This window comes from Larimichthys crocea, chromosome XVII (genome assembly GCF_000972845.2).
Source record: "Larimichthys crocea isolate SSNF chromosome XVII, L_crocea_2.0, whole genome shotgun sequence".
Lineage (NCBI taxonomy): Eukaryota > Metazoa > Chordata > Actinopteri > Sciaenidae > Larimichthys > Larimichthys crocea.
The window spans coordinates 677,030-695,588 of NC_040027.1; the positions used below are offsets into that span (position 1 = coordinate 677,030).

General features: G+C 41.1%; 1 protein-coding gene across 8 annotated transcripts in view; it reads right to left on the minus strand.

Annotated features, from left to right (window-relative positions):
• Window positions 1–18,559, minus strand: part of csnk1g2b (casein kinase 1, gamma 2b) — a 31,611-nt gene that overhangs the window by 6,375 nt on the left and 6,677 nt on the right. For all 8 annotated transcript variants that reach the window (XM_010734464.3, XM_010734463.3, XM_010734465.3 and 5 more), the window contains exons 3-6: window positions 8,882–8,951; window positions 2,005–2,153; window positions 1,465–1,699; window positions 754–839 (exon numbers count right to left, since the gene is read on the minus strand). In XM_010734464.3, coding sequence (XP_010732766.1) covers window positions 754–839; window positions 1,465–1,699; window positions 2,005–2,153; window positions 8,882–8,951 — 540 coding nt within the window. The remainder of the gene's footprint in view (window positions 1–753; window positions 840–1,464; window positions 1,700–2,004; window positions 2,154–8,881; window positions 8,952–18,559) is intronic.

Consider the following 18,559-nt stretch of genomic DNA (forward strand, 5'->3'; position numbering starts at 1 on the left):
CTTTCTCAGTGTTCAAATGATCAGTGTGTTGTTGCATGTTACTGTTTATGTAGCTATTGAGTCTGTTTTTCTGCACACTGACTGAATACATTTGATTGTGAGCACCTATGGTGAATCCTGTCATTAAAACATAAACATGACACACGTGACTGAGTTACCTGTGCCATATTGGAATAATAATCTTTAACACTGTGTAGCATCTACCACTCTTCTCTATTCTTGTACTTTGGCTGAGTTTGTGATGTCAGAGGACCCAGATTTAAAGAGTTTAAAACTCAGCTTTGTGGGTTTGGGTGATTGGGAGACCAGCTGTACCCTCTGCTGACATCAGCTGTTCTAAGACAAGCAGCACGACTCGAAGGTAGGAACTATATTTCATGATCTTTAACGACCAAACAAGTGAGATCAACCATGTGTTATAAAATATATACATATACACATTTTTTTGACCACAGAAAACAGTGAAGAACTCAGAGAACAAGTAGAGAAAATAAAAGCCTTGGCACAGGGCTGCCTCCACCCTCCAAAGGTTCATCTCTACTGAGCACTGCAGGAGTCTTATGCAAATCAGTATGTGACAATATTTTGATGATGTCAAACAATGACTCAGTGACTTTTTTTCTACATATTTTTCATTTATGAATAATTTCTTATCCACCTTGTGTATACGAGCTGTGACAAGTGAATTTCTACAGTGTGGGATCATTAACGTCTATCTTATCTTATTATATCTTATATTATATGCAACAGTACCTTTAGGCCCTGCCAGGGGAGGCTACCTCGGAGGAAGTACATGAACATATGACCCAGCGCCTCCAAATCATCCCTTCTGCTTTGCTCTGGAATAGACAGAACAAAAAAAACAAAAAAAGATAAATTAGTTTACCTGTGAGAAACAAATTCATTTTATAGCCAGCTGGTAAGGTTAACAGGCGATTTGGCAGTAGGAGATGCAGCACAGCAGTTAATTATGTACAGCATAAAAGGCCATGATTAAGCCATAGAGTTGGAGGGGCAATCCTGAGCCATGGAGACCCAACAGTGTGCAGATTTTCATTCCAACCAAACACTCCATCCACTGATTAGCACAAGTAGAGGGGAAGGACTAATCAGTGAAATCATCTCCTGAGGTGATTGGTTGGACGTGCAGACTGTCGAGTCTCCATGACACATCTCGCTGGCCCGTCGCTGCCACCATAGAGGAGAACAGCAGAGTGAATATGTGGATATGCTTCAAAAAGGCCATGAAATACAGATATACACCAAGAAAATCTTGATTTATTAAAGACAGATGAAAGGTATAGTAATTACCAATGGTTAAACAAATAAATCGGGTGTTTGTTTACAATGCTGTGTACCTGTAGGCGATGTATTTGTACAGCTGAATGTAAATACTAGTAAAGCTTGCCTATGCAAATTTAAAGGGCTAATCAAACCACAGCCGTGTCCCTGAGATTTTCTTACCCTTTCCCAAGTGTGTGTTAATGCTCATGTAGCGTGCCGTCCCAGTCAGACTCTTGTGCTCCCGGTAGGGGATGTGTTTTTTGGTCTCGGGGTCTATGTACTCTTTGGCCAGACCAAAGTCGATGATGTGGATGGTGTGCTGCCTCTTGCTTCCTGGCCGCCCAACAAGGAAGTTTTCTGGCTTCACATCTCTGTATATCAGACTCTTGGTGTGGACATACTCCATCCGTGTTATCTAGCAGCGCAGTAAATGGATCAAGATTAGTATTTGACTTTTTCTTCAACCTTCTGGACAGTTTTAAAAACATTCAGATGTATTCTGATGACAAGAATGGCAACTAAGATTACTATTATTATTAAATGTTGATTACACTGCTACTTTTATCCAGCTACCAAAACCTACAGAGCTGACATTTTCACCTTACTCTGCTCCTCTACTATAAAAATATATTCAAAGCTGCATTATATTTCAAGTGAGGCTTGAAATCACAAAAACAAGCCTAACTAAATATAGGCCTGTTGCTCTCTTTCAGGTCGTACCAGCTGTATGGCTATCATGAGGACGGTCTTGAGGGAGAAGGTGCGGTCACAGAGGTCAAACAGGTCCTCTAGACTAGGCCCGAGCAGCTCCAGCACCATGGCGTTGTATTTCCCACAAGGACCAAAGTAGTACACCTGAGGGATTCCCTCTGTGAACAGACACAAACAAAGTTAGTGGACTTCTGTAAAATAATGGCTTATCAATGAAATCATTACAATTTAACTGTTGTTATGTCTCTAAGAATAAGGTTTTGCTTTAATGGGTACTTTTCAAGTGTGGGAGGAGACTCTTCATTGTCACTACAGCAGCCATGAAACTCTCAACAGGTTTGTCAGAAACAGGCGAGGCTCAGAGTTTATTTTCCCCTCAAGTAGGATTAAAGTCAAAGGTGTCTAAAAAGAAACACCAGTGACGGTGAGTAGCATAGTGACAACTGTAAATAGCTTTTGCTCCAAGAAACCACCACACCCAATCTGTGGTAATGTGTATGACTTCTGAAGAATGTGGATGGATCAACCCGGCAGTATGCATATCAGTGTTTGACACTAGGAAAACTGGGGGCGTGGCAAAGTTTTTTTTAGTAATGCACACTGAGACTAACGGTAAAGTAATTCTGATTTAGCTAAAAAAAATAATCAGGGGAAATTCAAATTTGTTGGTAATTTGGTAGCTCATTTGTTACTAAAAGCAAGCAATCACACACTGACCTAGAGCTGCTGTTTCCTAACGTCTCCTGGCTACGGCCCTACCAGCTTTGTGGCAACAAAATGAACTGCAGAGCTCCGTGGAGGAGCCAGTGTCATATTTCACAAAACAGTCTAGAATAACATGCAACAGCTCACTGGAAAAACGATAAGTAACACTACATTGACACAAGAGAGAGACTCATTTATCTTTTTTTTCCTCCGCACTTTCCCAGTGAAATTTTATAACTTTTCTGTCAGAGCACCCACTGACTTCTGAGCCTAGCATGTGTCCAGCTTCACAGCCTCTGCTACCAGCTTAGTCTTGTCAAATTGGTTCTGTCACCAGGCAGCCACCCTGGGACCTCTGAACCACTCTGTGGTACCAAAGGCCTAATATCTACATACCAGTCATATCCCTGAAGGCCCACTAACCATGGAGATACCACATCAGTGCTGCTACAACAGCAGGCATAGCAGCACTTAAGAGAGAAAGACAGTAACACAGACAGATGAAGAGAGTCGGCAGTTAGGAGTGTATACATGTCAGCTGCTAGCCCTGGAGCGGGAGTTTACAGTGAGAGAGACCTGATCACTGGACATCAGTCCAACAAGGCAACAAGACATACTGCATGTGGACGGATGCAAACCGACACACTGCTCTTGTGCACATAGATATGCACATAAACACAAACCAAGGATGCTTCAGACGACTCATTTTACCATCGATTAAACAGAAATTTTAATTTAGACTTGTCGACCAGAAAGAAAACAATTAGAAATAGTCCAAATTTAGAAAAATGTAAACTGCATTCAATCAGCCAGGCAAACACGTTATCGGCTGGAAACAGAAAGTTAGCTTAACTCCTAATACAGGACAAAGATGACATCATGACAGCATGGGGCTGCAGCTCAGCTAGTAGGGTGGCTGCTAACATCTTAGATGCAACCTTAATAAAATATTAATAACTAGTATTTCTGGTGTCGACTAATGAGGGCAGCAATATTTAATCGACTAATCACACCCACTCTAACACACAAACGCCCTTTCTGCCCTTTACTTTGTAGATTTTTTTCTAGTAATGACGGTCGTGACAGATGAAGCCGTGGCAAGAGGTCAATGTAAGGCTGACTCATTGTGGCTTGGCCCAAATCTAGAGGTCATCCAAAGCTCAGTCATCACAGGGCAAAAGCACACAGTGTATTATAGTCTTCTGCTGGTGGATGATAGCAAAGATTGGTGCTTACAGCAGCTGTACGCGCCAATCTAGAAATGGCTGGTTGAAAAAGTCCACTCTCACCCCCGCTATTTTGGGGGTGAGAGTATGTCGGACGTGTTTGTTATGGCTGACGTGAACTCAACCATACTTAACACAAAAAAAAAACCAGGAATGAGCATTTCAAAACAAACAGAATGATGATGCATGACTGACAATAATCATCCTGATCTGAAAACATTTTTGTTCTCCTCGAAAGCTTAAGGCCAAACAAACCATTTCAGTGGTTCAATGAGACACACTAAGCAAACCAAATCACTACCGTGATGATAAATGTCTGTAATCCGAGCTATTATATAAAGTCATATCAAAAAAATATGTCTAACTGTAGCTGGCTTTCACTGTGAGCCAATGTGAGTGGAGTTCTGACCCCCGCTGTCTTGACAATTTGAGACAATCCAACCTATTGTATCTGCAGGCGGGCCCTCTCAGGCGACACAGTAATAGGGAAGGCTGCATCACAGAAGACTGAAGACAATGTTGCCCTAGAATGAAATGTCAGAGTTAAGGGCCAAAGAGGAGACGGCTGGAGATGAGGAGATGGTCAGAAGAGGAGGAGGAGAGGGCAGGGAATGCATATTAAAGATTGAGATTATGGAGTGGAGTGCACCGAGTAGAGGAGGAGGAGAAGAAGTGACTTCCATTAGGCTCAGTGCTCTGGAGATGCTCTCACAAGGCTGAAATGTGATCAGCACTTGGGCTAGTACAGGCTGAGCCTGGAGCTACACAAGCAACAATCCCACAAGACACCGAAGGGCTGAAGACTAGCGGGGAGGGAACACAGGAATAGTTCTTTTTTTTTATAAAGTTAATAATTAATTCCACCAGATATTTGCAGCTTGTAACCTCTGTAGCTCCACAACAGCTCAGTCAAATGATGATTTGACTGACTTCACTACAACTGGGGCAGTTTCCTTCATCCGCTGCACGCAAGACCAGTAAAGGTTAAATTGAATTATTTATCAGATGGACTACACCCTTTGACTTTAAGATTAGTCGTAAGAAACAGTGTGATGAGTTATATAATGTTCCACAGTTGGCCTAATTTGCTTTCTTACCAGCATAATGTACACTGGAGTGTAAATGCTGAAATGATGAACAAAGACTGACAATTTAGTCAGCGATGCTACTTTTATAAATCATGGCAACATATTTAATTAATTAAGTAATGGTCTTAGAATAAATGTTTATTAATTGCTTTGCTTTATTTGTTGCTATGGTGCATGTATCTCCTGTTGTTACAATAATCTTATCAATTTGACCTCGACAATCCTACAACAGCAGTAAACTCTATGATTTGCATGAAATAATATGATCAGCATGGACCCCGTGTCACTGACACGACATATTCTGCCAGCTAAAGCCTTGTTGGGGCTCATGAATATTCACATGTGTGCTGACACGATACCCATCGCTGAATAATATACAAGAGGAAACTTCCTTATACATGACATGAATTACTCTCATTAATCATGTATCCATGATAGCACAAACTACGTCATTCTGTATAATACAAGTTAAACGAGAGATACAAACTGTCAGGTTAACTCGTACACGACTTGCTTTAGTATCACCAGCACATTGTAATAACCATGATGAATGCTATCGCTACCGAGAGCCACTGCAACGTCAGGTCTATTGTCAACTGCTAGGAGGCAGGAGTCCCAACAGCTGGGATGTGTTCAGGACAGGACAGAATTAACAGTGTGCAGATAAGCTCCTCCTGGGCGTAAGCGCTGAGCAGTCCATGCTGTGACATATTTGAGGCTCTTGGTTCGTGCACGACAATCAGGGTCACATGTGCCCATTTAGCCAAGTTGACAACCTAAGTGGATTTAATCTATCGTCTTGACTCCTCCCATGCGGGACGGTCAAGTGAGCCTTCCTGTCATATCATCATAGAGTAGGCAGTCATCAGAGACAGTGCACTTCTGCTCAGCCGTGTGCTAACAGTTAACTCCATTTCTACATTATAGTTAAACCGATGGACAAAGTCTAACCTTGATACAGGATAAATATATTATGAGTCAGCGTTTAGTTGAATCCATTGTCGACTGATTTCTTGCATTTCGACAGTACGCAGAGCTTTATCTTGGCAACATAATATTCTGATTCCTGTTCAAAGTACCATGGCAGCAGTAAAAGGCTGAAACACTGTGGAAGGGCAATTTAACAATCATCATTAGATGTGTCCTTGATTTCCACCCACTCATTGCCTGCCAGTCACACATTATGTGACACGTCACCACCACCTGTTTACTCTCTGGATCTCTATGGATTCATAGTAGAGTATAATAGAGACTGTGTACATATATATGCCTGTAGAAATATCATAGAAGTATTGTGGAGAGTTTCTTTTTGTTAATTCATCGTGATCTTAGTGTAGGCTCTGCTGCTGAGTAAGTTAGTTAGAATATTATAGCAGTTAGCAGTGTTAGCAAGTACTGTTGTGAATGCTCACACAGAGGAAGTCTTCTCTGTTTGGAAAGACTTTAACGGCATCACATCCGCTTGTTCCATTACCCTACCTGTGCACATCGCCTGTTTTGTGTAAAGGCTAGGAATATTTTTTAACATGTTCCACAACCTCAGTCACGAAGAGTGAGGCTGAAGGCCAGCAGCGGTCTCAAAGGAGGAAGGGATGGTCATGGTGTGTTTAATGCACCACAGGAAACAACCAAAGGCAGAGAGAGACAAGCCTGGACTAGAGGAATCCTCTGCTATAATGACAGAGGAGAATTACAGTTACTGAGTTTGTGTATGTGTGGTCGTGCATTGTGTAAGATTTGCTCACAAATCAGAATGACAGATTAAAATGAGAACAGCCATTAAAAAAAAAAAAAAAACTGACCACACCCTGTCAGCATTGCACGTCAGAGAGTTTCCCTGCAATCTGCCGGCAGCACACAGTCAATCAGGAAGGCAGAGGATACTGTGGCTAGGGAAGCTATCCAAGTAGACACACCATAAAGGCCTGACTGCTTGTTGAGGGCTATCTATAAATAGTCAAGGACTGCCCTAATGCCCCACCTCCTTATCAACAGTGGAGGGCTTTTGCTCTGGCAGAAGGAGCCAGGAAACTGGCACGTGTCACTAAATTAGACCACCACACAGACGGAGGAGGATCACTGCAACAAGAGGACTGGCCCGCTTAAAATATTAGTTTTCAAATCTACATTTTTATACAGTCATCACCATATAAATCACTACTGGCACACTAATTATTTAAAAACACCTTCGTCATAGTCCCACACAGAAACATTCTCAAAGGGCCATAAATGTGCTTTAATGACTGTAAAAGCTCCCACAGACTTCCTGTCTCTCCAGTACAGAAAAAGAGAGTCTGACAGTAGCCTCTCATGGCTGGTTAGCTCCGACTACCAGCTCTATGTCGCTGTCCATGCTACATTGAGCATCGAGTCAGTCTGACCAATGTCCCCTGACCCTCCATGTCACCTACCACACAGCCACAAGGCAACGCCTCCTACAGTCTTTGCTCCCTCCCTTCTCTGGTGCATTTTTAAATATGCTGAGAGGGTGGGCTCTAGCTAAATTTAACGGGTGTAGTTACCCTTCAATACAGTAAGCCTACTTTAGGCTAAATTATGTAATAAAACCTCAATTGGGACTTGGTACCTGCATTTACGCAATTATAAAAAGGACTTCTGGTCTGGGAGAAGGGATAAAAAAAGAACAGATGGGACATGCAGGTGTGGGTGGTTGCAGTGAAAAGAAGCAGCAGGAGTGGAAGACTGCACAGATCTCATGTCTGTACCTTTTGCTCTTGTCAGTTCGACGAAGTCATGGTGACATGTTTGCATATGGCTTCTGAATTAAAGGCCAAGCGTGAGCGTCGCGAAGCAGCCAAATCAACACACGCATGGACACAAACATGACAGGTGAGGTTTGTTCAAAAACAGCAAAGGCAAGTGCTGTGAAACAAATCAAGTCCTAAACATCTGACTGTGCCTTCTCTCTCTCTCTCTCGCCCTCTGTAAGTAGCTGACCAGCCAGACCAGATCAAAGCGCTGCCCTGGAGCCACAGCTATGCATCATAGTACATTAACATGTTCTGGGCAGTGCTGTAGGCAAGGAGAGACTGTGGGTACTAGAGGTGGGATTAGAAAAGAGGAAGCAGGCATAGGCTCCTACAAATGTGGCAAGATAAACACACACACTGAAATTTACAGTAGCCTCAATTAGACTTGAAGCCATAGAGTTTACATACATTTGAAAATGTATCCTTTCTTCTCTGTTTTTGCCTTCCATCCACATTATGCTTGTCATTTTCACAAGTGCAGTGCACAATAGCTGCAGAACAGATAAATTGCTGAACTGGCATACATAGGTCAAATTAGGCGTTTGCTCAGGACAGAATAATAGAATACGATCATATTTGTTGCAATGCACTGTATAATTCTCGATGTAAATAAATTGTCATGGCGTAAAAAAAATAAAAAATAAAAAAGATTTACAAAAAAAATAAATCCACTCAGCCAACATTTGAGGGATTAAAGGTTTGTCCTCCTCTGTCTCCCATTTGTTCACTCGCTCTCTCTTAAAAGGCATCCATTTCCACGCTGCCATTATTCCTGATTCCTCGCACAAATGAACCTGTCACACTCATGGGACCGGACGAGAACACTGAAACCAGCCCTGTATTCTGCTTTAGATTTAACACCAATTTAATTTAAAAATCATTTAGATGTTAAAAAGGCAATATAATTATCAGAAATACAAAAGTCATCTGAAAATCTACTTCAGGGTGAACACACGATAGTCTGGTGTGTCTGTTTCTGAATGTTAGCGCTGCCAAGCCCAATCTAGTGTGAAAAGGCCCATTCACGTTTAACTCAACACAATGGTGCCGTCTATCAGAGCCAAAGATAGACCTGCAGAGCCTGCATCTGTCTTACCTGAATTTCCCAGCTGTTTGTAAAATCTATACTCCAAATGGAGCTGTGGCGCCCTGGACTTTATAGGTTCCTGAAAGAGAAGAGAGAAAAAACAATGTCAACTATGATACAGTTCACAATTAACACAAAATGACAATATTCTTTATCAACGTTGACACGTTGGTTGTTTGGCTTTGTAGAAATTAAATTACTCTCAACAGAGAAAACAGAACATTGTGTGTTTGTAAAACACAAAAAACAATGAAGTAATTTTTATTCTAATGTGAGAAATTATAGACTCTATAATAATCCAAAAGCACAAATGATGAGTTAAGAGTTTTACCAAAAAGGGAAGACAGTTGTGTGTGACTGACAACATTGCAAACAGATCAACATGTAATTAAGTTAAATACCTACAGTACAAAGTTGTCTTTATTTTATTGCCCAATAGAACTTAAATTAAGTCTCCGGTCAGACTTGTGGGATGTGAGAGGAAGAACTTAAATTAAGTCTCCGGTCAGACTTGTGGGATGTGAGAGGATAAAGAGCACTTCCAGCTGGTGAACAGCAGGCTTTTGTGATGACATAGCTGATAATCAACCCACTAGGACATATTGTTCATTATATCGCCAGCTCCAGCTCTACAACCTAAAATGTAATCTGATTAACCCCACTCTCATGATGACAAGGGCATTATAGACAAACGTGTACAGGAAAGAAAGAACACACACCCCCAACTTAATTCCTTTCCTTAATCTTCAATAGCTGTACCTCAGCCTCAGTGTTAAAGCCCCTCACCACAATAACTGTTTGCACACACTCCCAGCCAGTAGTGGCTTTACACAGATGTACATTAGCCTGTTGATAAAATAAGCTCCGATGTGCCAAACATTAGATTTACCTCTATCATAATTCACTATGATGTAAATGCTGCAGATGTTTGCACTGAAGGAAAACATTGGAATGATTAGTTACAAAGATGTGAGAGTGAAGCTTTCTCGCTGTCTGCAGCGTGCTACTCTAAATACAAATTTATGAAAACTTTATTTAGCCTGACAACTCAAGAGGTGCTTAAAGTGAGATTTAATCTTAAAAGTTGTTTCCCGTGTGCGTCTAATTCCAAAGCACTTCTATTTTAAATGATATGAACTGAAAGCTGTTAAGCTCCCACATTCACTCCATTAGGCCTTCATATCAAATCAGGAGCATTTTCTCTTCTGGTGCCCTGCGAGCACGTAGGAGTGCGCATACAAAGTATGTGAGCTGTGTTCAACACAATCAGGGACTTTCCATCTTTTATGATGGCTGTTCTCAGTCCTATGGGATGTGTTCTGCGGTTTCCTTTCAAGGTTCAATCAAAAGATGGTGTAACATAGGTGGGAAGGAAAAAATAAGAATTGACCAATCCTTCCTCACAGTGTGCCAAAATATCTTGCATACAGAGAGATTTCCATTACAACAGACGCATCCATCTGATTAAATTGACAGACCCATCTTAAAACAAACACCCGACTACTTTTGATCATGACTAGTTTCATGTTTGCATGTATTCTTCAGGAAATTTAAATCGCGCTTGTTCTCGCAAAATTGAAACAAATCCAAATCAACTAGTCAATTTAAACTGAAATTATTTTTACTAACTAATATTTTATTAATGTACAACACCATTTAACTGTCAATATTTTACACAGCACGAGGCAGTATTTTGATCTGATGTCACTACATACATGTTTTTCTACAGTCAGTGGGAGAATAGATGCATTTTTCTGTTCCCATGATGCCAACATGGAAAATAGAGAGCACTAAAGTGGCACCAATAGATCCCTATAAAACCTGAGTGATTTCACAGACACTGCAAAAGGTTTTTCTATAGACTATAGAAAGAAAATATCCTCTAACATGATTCCAACAAGAAAGAGAGAGTGTTCAAGAAGTAACAAACCACTGTGCATGCCAGTGGACGACAGGCGGCAATACAGAGGAGTGGAAGCCTGTAGGAGGAAGACATGTGACTAGTCTGGGAGGTGGAGCGGGGGGAACTGCTGTAGCGTCATCCACCTCCTACATGAACACGGACAACAAGCGCGTCTCGCACAAGTCAGGCCATGCCAGGGAGGAGTGGGGAAGAATATATAAAATATATAAATAATGAGTCAAAACAGATGGCACCAAACCACAGGACCCTTTAAAACAGCTTACAATAGGAAACAGAGGCTTATGGCAGCTTTATGTGCTTAAGAGTCATCTCTATTCCCAGCAGATGGGATAAGCTATGGTTGTGTAAATGACCAGAGCCAAGCTGCAAACGTCTGATGTAACATCTTTACTTATGACGAGGATTTTTCACAGCCATCGAACCATTTTTGATCTGCTCCCTGCACTGACATGCTCCCCTGACATGGCAGGGCTGCACCCACAGAGGCAATTTTGTGAAAGGAAATCTACCAGGGATTTATGTCTCCTAAGCATATATCCAAAAACTGAAGTCAGCGACACCTTTGACCTCATCCCCTTAGGCGTTTGTCGATAAAACCTCTGCAGCTATTCAAATAAATTTAGTGACACAACATTTCAGAGCAAAATAAAAACAGCAAAAACTGTTTTCTGATGACTTCATAATTTTCCTTGGAGTTAATATTTTTGGTAATACTTAACTACCATGGAAGTTTTGGTTACTCTGTGTGGGGTCGTGCAGAGAGCAGCTTTTTGCCAAGTGTGCTGGCCTGTGTCCAGGGCAGCTGACCCACAGGCCAGAAGGGCCCTTCCCTGTCTGACCTGCTGCTTACAGTACCCTCTCCACCTCAGCTGTTCTGCACTGCAGCCATGTGCTCCCTGCGTATCTGGGTTCAGCCAAATTGTCTTTGTTTAGCAGATCTCTGGATGAGAGCAGCAGCAAAACGTGTTAATATATGCAGCTTCATGAGAACTTATTTTAGAGTCAGCAATAATGTGTCACAACTAAATGCACAGCTATATCCTGATGGAGTGACACAATTTCTTTAGCTTCTTCAGTTTAGAAGAAGTTAAGTTTAGGTTTTGGAAACCCAAATCCACATTGGACTTCTATGTAATTTAGGTTTTATGTATAGAATAGTAAGTATCTGTAAATGATAAGGAGTTAGTTGTTTTTGTTTGCTTTTGTAAACTGATGGCTATTTGGTATGACATTTATTATACAGTTGTTTTTGTTATTGTCATACCAAACCCATCAGATGACAATATTATTAACAGTCTGTGGATCTGATAAACGTTCTTTGTCACGTATACTGAGATATGCAGTTGTGAAACAAAGAATAGAACATGTGTTATCTTATCTCGTCTGCCTGCATATTAATGGTTGCGTTGTTAATCTGTGTTGATAAAGTCTGCGCACTTTGCCGGTTACAGTCACTTTTACTACTTAACATTCAGTTTAGAAAACCTAACCTACATGCTACATTCTGACATTTTTATCCCATATTCACATTTAGTCCTGAAAACAGACCTCATATACAACTCTGTAGAACCAGTTTTCCCCAAACCACAACAGCCAATCAGATACCACCAGTCCAAAAGCCAACATGACTGGCTGGCTCTGGATCAAATTATGAAAATAAGTGTAGGGTAATGGACAAGATAGGCTTATAAATAGTGATAACTGACTTATAGCTTACAGATTTGTCAACATTATTACCATTAGCTGCAAATACAGTCCTAGTATGATGAAATCCTGTGGCTACAACTGCCTGGCAATGGGTGCAAGATGAAATTTCACATGCCGTTTCAAGGATCCCTCTGAGGGTAAAACACTTGAAGCTTGTACAAATATATGATTATGTCATCACGGATTAGGTGGCGGTTTCTGCATTTTAACCTGTGGTAGACTCGAGTGGATGGAGCAAGCCATCAGCACCACACAAAGTCCTCTTCCCCGGGATTAACCAACTCTGCATATGATGTCATCTAGGCTAAATCTGATCTCTGCTCCAACACAGCTGAGAACGATCAGAATTGACCTCAGTGACTGGATGGAGCAATGACCACCAAATAAAGAGGAAGAAAGAAAACTATAAATGACAGCCGCAATCAGAATATTAAAGGGTAGCAAATCACAGACATGCAACAGTAAACCACAGTTGGAGTCTTAACACTTTGTGCTGCGAATCTAGTATCCAGGAAAAACTTTAAAACATACGACACTGACTAATGAGAAAAATGATTTTCCGACCTCCAGCCTTTGCAAACCTCAATTTCGTGAGAATTTGGTATATTCTCATACACTAATTTTGATGACTGATCATAATTCTTTATCTTGTGAGTCAAGAAGTAAATCTATTTTGCCACCGTTTTCACTCTGACGTTGACCAATTTCAACTACAGTGAACGGGAAAAATAACGATTTATTGATCACCAGAAAATATATTGAAAACCGGTTTGATAATAGTTTGCACTGGAGAATAAGAAAATATCTTCTACAGTAAAGTCTGGGAACTTTTGGGAAACATTTTTCACTTTGTTCTGTCTGTTGTGAAAACAATTAACCGACAGATCAAAAAAAGGATTAATCATTAGCTGCAGCCCTACAGTCAAAAGTCTATATTGTTCATTTAATTTTGCAGTATTCCAATGTCTTAAACTTCTTGACTTGATAAGGTCTTATCAGACAAATGATGTTATGTGTAGTGAAATAAAAAAAAATAAAAAAAATAGTACTACCCCTTTCCACATGAATAATATCATTGCATCACCGTGGAACAATAAAACAGCTGGGATGATGTGGAAAAAAAAAAGAAATATCTGTGTATCTGGAAAGACATTGTGACATTCAATGGGTGCATACGTATACCTGTGTGTGCCATGTTCAGTGGAAGAGACCCAACATTATGCATAAGGCCCAGAATAGACCTTGACCTTTGCCTGACACCCAGTAAACCATTTCACAATATGCAACTGGCAATGTGACTCATATCATCTTAGACAGAGCACCTCAAATGTCAACATACTGCATCTCTGCTCAGCAGACTTCATGGGGGTATAAATGATGTTAGCCGCTAACTGTAAGGCTAAAACAGGGTTGAAGTGTGTGTGGAGTGTGTGTTTCCCTCTTCCAGCAGTCTTTATGATCAAAGGTGTCTACGGTTGGGAGGCGACGTTAAGGAGTGAGTGGTGTCAGAGAGCAACAGCTGGCCGGTGTCCAGCACTTCTCCTGTTTCAGCTCAGATTTAACACACCCAGATGGAGCCATCAGCTGCCTCCCAAAACCCGGTGTGATAATCTGGTTGAAATCTGACTTCGAATCAAACATCAGTTGTTCTGGAGATTTGTTTGGTAGATGGCCTTCATGGGGTAACCTTTGACCTAGGTTCAGTTCATCTGTGATTCAGAATTAATGTCGTGATTTAGACCGATTATACATTTTAATTGTGTGGAAATCTTTTGGGTGGGGCTGTAGGAGAACAAACAGAACAATTAACGGTGTATCATGTTATCCCATTGTCAATATTAAAGATGGCTTTCACACAAGACTGAATGAACTGCCTGGTATTATCATCATCAGACCATGGGTGGTTTTTAAGAGAGCTGACATGTCCTCTTTAAAATGATTGTGAATAAAAATGAATGCATTTGTTCAGATTGTATCTTGATGTTAATTGACTTCCATAATGGAATTGGGTGTTGACTCAGGAAGTCGCTCTGTCAATGGAGCATATCGTCTTACACTACTCTTTTTTCACCCATTTGTTTCCTTGACAGCATTTTTTAAAATCAATAGAAAATAGCGGTTTTGAAAAATTCTGTTAAAAAGTTTCATGTTGTCTGATTTAGGGGACTTTATTTGTTAAAAAGTTTCATGTTGTCTGATTTAGGGGACTTTATTTATTGAATATGACAGAAATTAAAACCATAAAATATCTTAGAATGAGCCTAATACATCTACAGACGCTACGGCTCCTCTTCCACCATGTTGAATCGCCATGTTGCTACAGTAGCCCAGAATCAGCAACTATCCTACACGCTGGTCCTTTAAAACTGGGCTGGCTCTTTAAAACATGCTGAACTCAGCTGCTACAGGCAGAGGAAGGCAAACGCAGCGCACAATGTTGCCAGTGATCAACACAGTCATGGGAAGTTCCACTCACATGAACCCAAGAGGCAAGTCTCCATTGTCATTTAATAGAAGAGCGTGGAATAGAAAAAGTACAATGTACTGCATTGTGTACTCCCTCGTTTGTTTCACCTAAATTACATTTTTATATTGGGCCGTAACAGAGACAAGTAATAATACAGTGCAGTCACTAAATAGTAGGAGAGAGGCTTTTTTTATTGCTCTGGATCTCTGCTCCAGTGTACAATCTGTACATTATTTACTGGGTTTGAAATTAAAGAGTCCGTGAGGTTAAAGCGCTAATTTATAGCATTAGGGTAGCAGAATGATGATCCAAAAACAAACAGCTAAAGTAACCAAGTAGTTTTTGTTTTTTTAGGGGGTTAAAATTGGAACGATCCTGACTGGTTAACCACCACACTGAAGGTAAAAAGCCTTGTAAACAAGCACAAATGAAATATGTCATAATCAGAGAATAGAGCTAATCGCAGGCTTCAGTCATTAATTACATTTTTAACAGAATGAGTCCAAAACATGCTTTATGTAATAATGGCTACGACACCTACCGTTGTATGTGAAAGCTGAAATGAGTCAGCTTTTTTCTGCATGAAAAGCACAGGTGTAATTAATACCATTAACTGTGGCTTTGTTCCTTTTAAGTGTGTCAGTAAGCCAGCCAAATATCAGAGCCGATAGCGTCCCATTACTAATAGTATTAGTGGTTTTCCTTGTGCGACATGTCAAAATGTCTGCCTCCTATTTCTTAGTGTCTGCTCTGCATATCCCGCCAAACTCTTTCTTACATGGTATGAAGCTGCTTCAAATCTAACCTCAAACCATTGCCATTTTGTCTCGCAAAGTAAACTCTCAAAAATAGACCTGAGGTCAATTTGGCTTCAGCTCTTTTCAAATGACCATAATCTGTTCCTGGTTTGGTTAGTTTGGCTCTAGTTTACCACCTAAATTATGATGCTACAAAGAAAGTTGAGACCGTACAGTGCAGTGTAAATTCGTGGCAGTCACCATAATCACAACAAAGAAAATGTGAGAACTGGTTAACTATTGCCATAGCCTTGAACATCACGTATAATTTAGAAAACACAACAATACCGTGTCAGCGTAACTCCTAAATGGAAAATATGATGCTGTGCTTTACCATGAACCAGGATGTACACTTACAAGGCACAAATTACACAGCGCTCACTGCTTTACAGGCACACACCCTACACCATATTCAAACATATTTTTTTTGTGCAGTCACAATTTGCACTGACACTGTTCTTGTTGCCACTCTAAAGTCGCCAACATTTAGACTCTCCTGCACGGGTTTTATGACTGCCACTAAATCACCCTCAAAGCAACAATGTGTCTGTGTGAATGTACTGTGCTCCTGCTGGCTACCGATGCATTAGAGGATTAGCTAGTTGACTGAAGGTAGGCTTTTACATGCTGTTGACATCCAAGGATTTATTCATTTAGCCTGCCCTGCATGCTCTCTGGAGAGCCCAGGCAGGCTACGGAAGAACTTAAATCGTCAAAATGTCACTTTAATTCCAGCCAAACATGCTGATAGAGCTTTTGTGGCTTCACAGTTCTTCGACAACAGCCTCATGAAGAGCTGGTGTAAGCTGCTGAGCTAGACTGCAACAAGAGCTGCTTATCATGCTTCAGTGGGAGGCAGACAGGAAGGTTCAGTACAACACCTCCAGATTTCCCTCAGAGTATCACGACTGACCAGCGCCGTGAGTGGCTTCACTTATGTCTCTGCAGTGACTCAGCCAAAGAAAACAAAAAGGTCTGCCACAGATGTTCCACCTTTCTCCATACATACAGTACACATGTGAGCTTTGGAGGGGACACACAATCATTTCTGACATTTTTAAAGCATCGCCTTGCTTTTTCAGCAATTTGGGAGCAGAGATCCACAACAAGTTGAACATCGCAAACACGTTTGACCTGCCATTACCTTAAAACACTGTTAACATGTTAGCAAGTGTGTTATCTCCAATCTAAACATCCAGCAGACACGTAGCAATAATAGCATTTGGGTATCTGGCAACCTGAGAAACATACTGCACTGTAATGTTAACTCTGTTTTAGTCTTCCTGGACCTTTGAGAAATACATTTATGCTTTTTGGTGATGGGGAGGTAGCAAACGATGGGTTTATGGTGGCATTTTTGGAAACTGGAAGCGACACTAATGAGAGCCGTGAGGCTGAACCAAACAGTAAATCTGCAGTCTGGAAAACCAAAACAATGGGCTGAAAGACACTTAGTAGAGCTGAGGGGGAAGTACACAGTGGTCTGTGGGGTCCTCAATACAAGTATGATCTCTGACATTGTTACACATTATGATTTCATCTGGTTCTCATTTTTAAAAAAAGCAGCTTTGAAGATTTATGAGATCTTTCATGATCCACCAGTGATCCCTTGACTATAAAACGAGCAAGCTCATTAGGTTGTCAGACAGTCTAGTATCTTTTTAAAAACACCAAAATTTTAAACGTCTTTGCTCGAGTGTAAATGGTACAGACACCAACAGAGCACATAATACTGTCAAATTTTCTGGTTTGGTCAACTCTCAAAATGAACACATTTCAGCCAGACTGATCGAGGTCACAGGCTAAAAGTATTAAACCTTTGACTACCATTGTGTTTGGTGGCGAACAAGCACTGCCAACATACATCGGGTAAATGAGTGCCCTGTATGTACATGGCTGGCACACAATGCACAGTAGGTCTTTGTGCTTACTGTGTTTGCCTCCCTCGATGATCACTCCAATGTCAGCCCCCTATGGGAGACACTGCGCTGTACAATAAGTCCCAACACTATAACTATAACGCTACTAGCCTTATCAACAAGGCCTGGAGCCCCCCTTGACACTGACTCTCTTACTCTCCCCATCCAGACCTACATGCTACATTAACGTAGCATCGTCAGACCTTTTGCGTTACATTAACACCAACAACACCAACTACACTAAGTCAAATTCCTTGTAAGTGCAAACCTACTTGACAATAAACTTGATTCTGATAACATTCACTTATTGCTCTCCTCACATGTTGGGCAGATATTACAGCCACTTGTCATTGTCAAAAGTGTTTGCGAGCTCAAAGATCCATTTGGTTTATTACTTATTACTGATAATACCAACTTTGCAGGAGACACATCCCAAAGGCAACTGCTATCTGTCAATGAATGACCAACTACATGAAAGTGGGCTACAATGAAATACAAGCTGTGAAGTTTGCAGAGTCGGCTGGTGGAAAATATCAGTGAAAACCAATCTGATTGGATTTCTGAGCACAAACAATGGATTAGATGGATATGTGTGTGTGTGCTGCACCCAGGGCTAACACAGTGATGGGGTTAAAAGGGGGGGGTGACCTTGATAGGGCAGTACCCTGAAGATAGTGGTAAAAAAGGTGGGTTTGATGGTCATTTACTCATTGGACTGTGATGTCACCATGCCAGGGGAGTAAATAGTTGGAGATGGTGGTGTCCCTTTACCTTGTAAAGGAGCCTGAGGGGTGCCAGTTTCTACAGTAACGCCTGTCAGGAAGCAGACATGAAATGCTGCTGTTTCTTTAAGACACTGGGATCTCCCCTTGG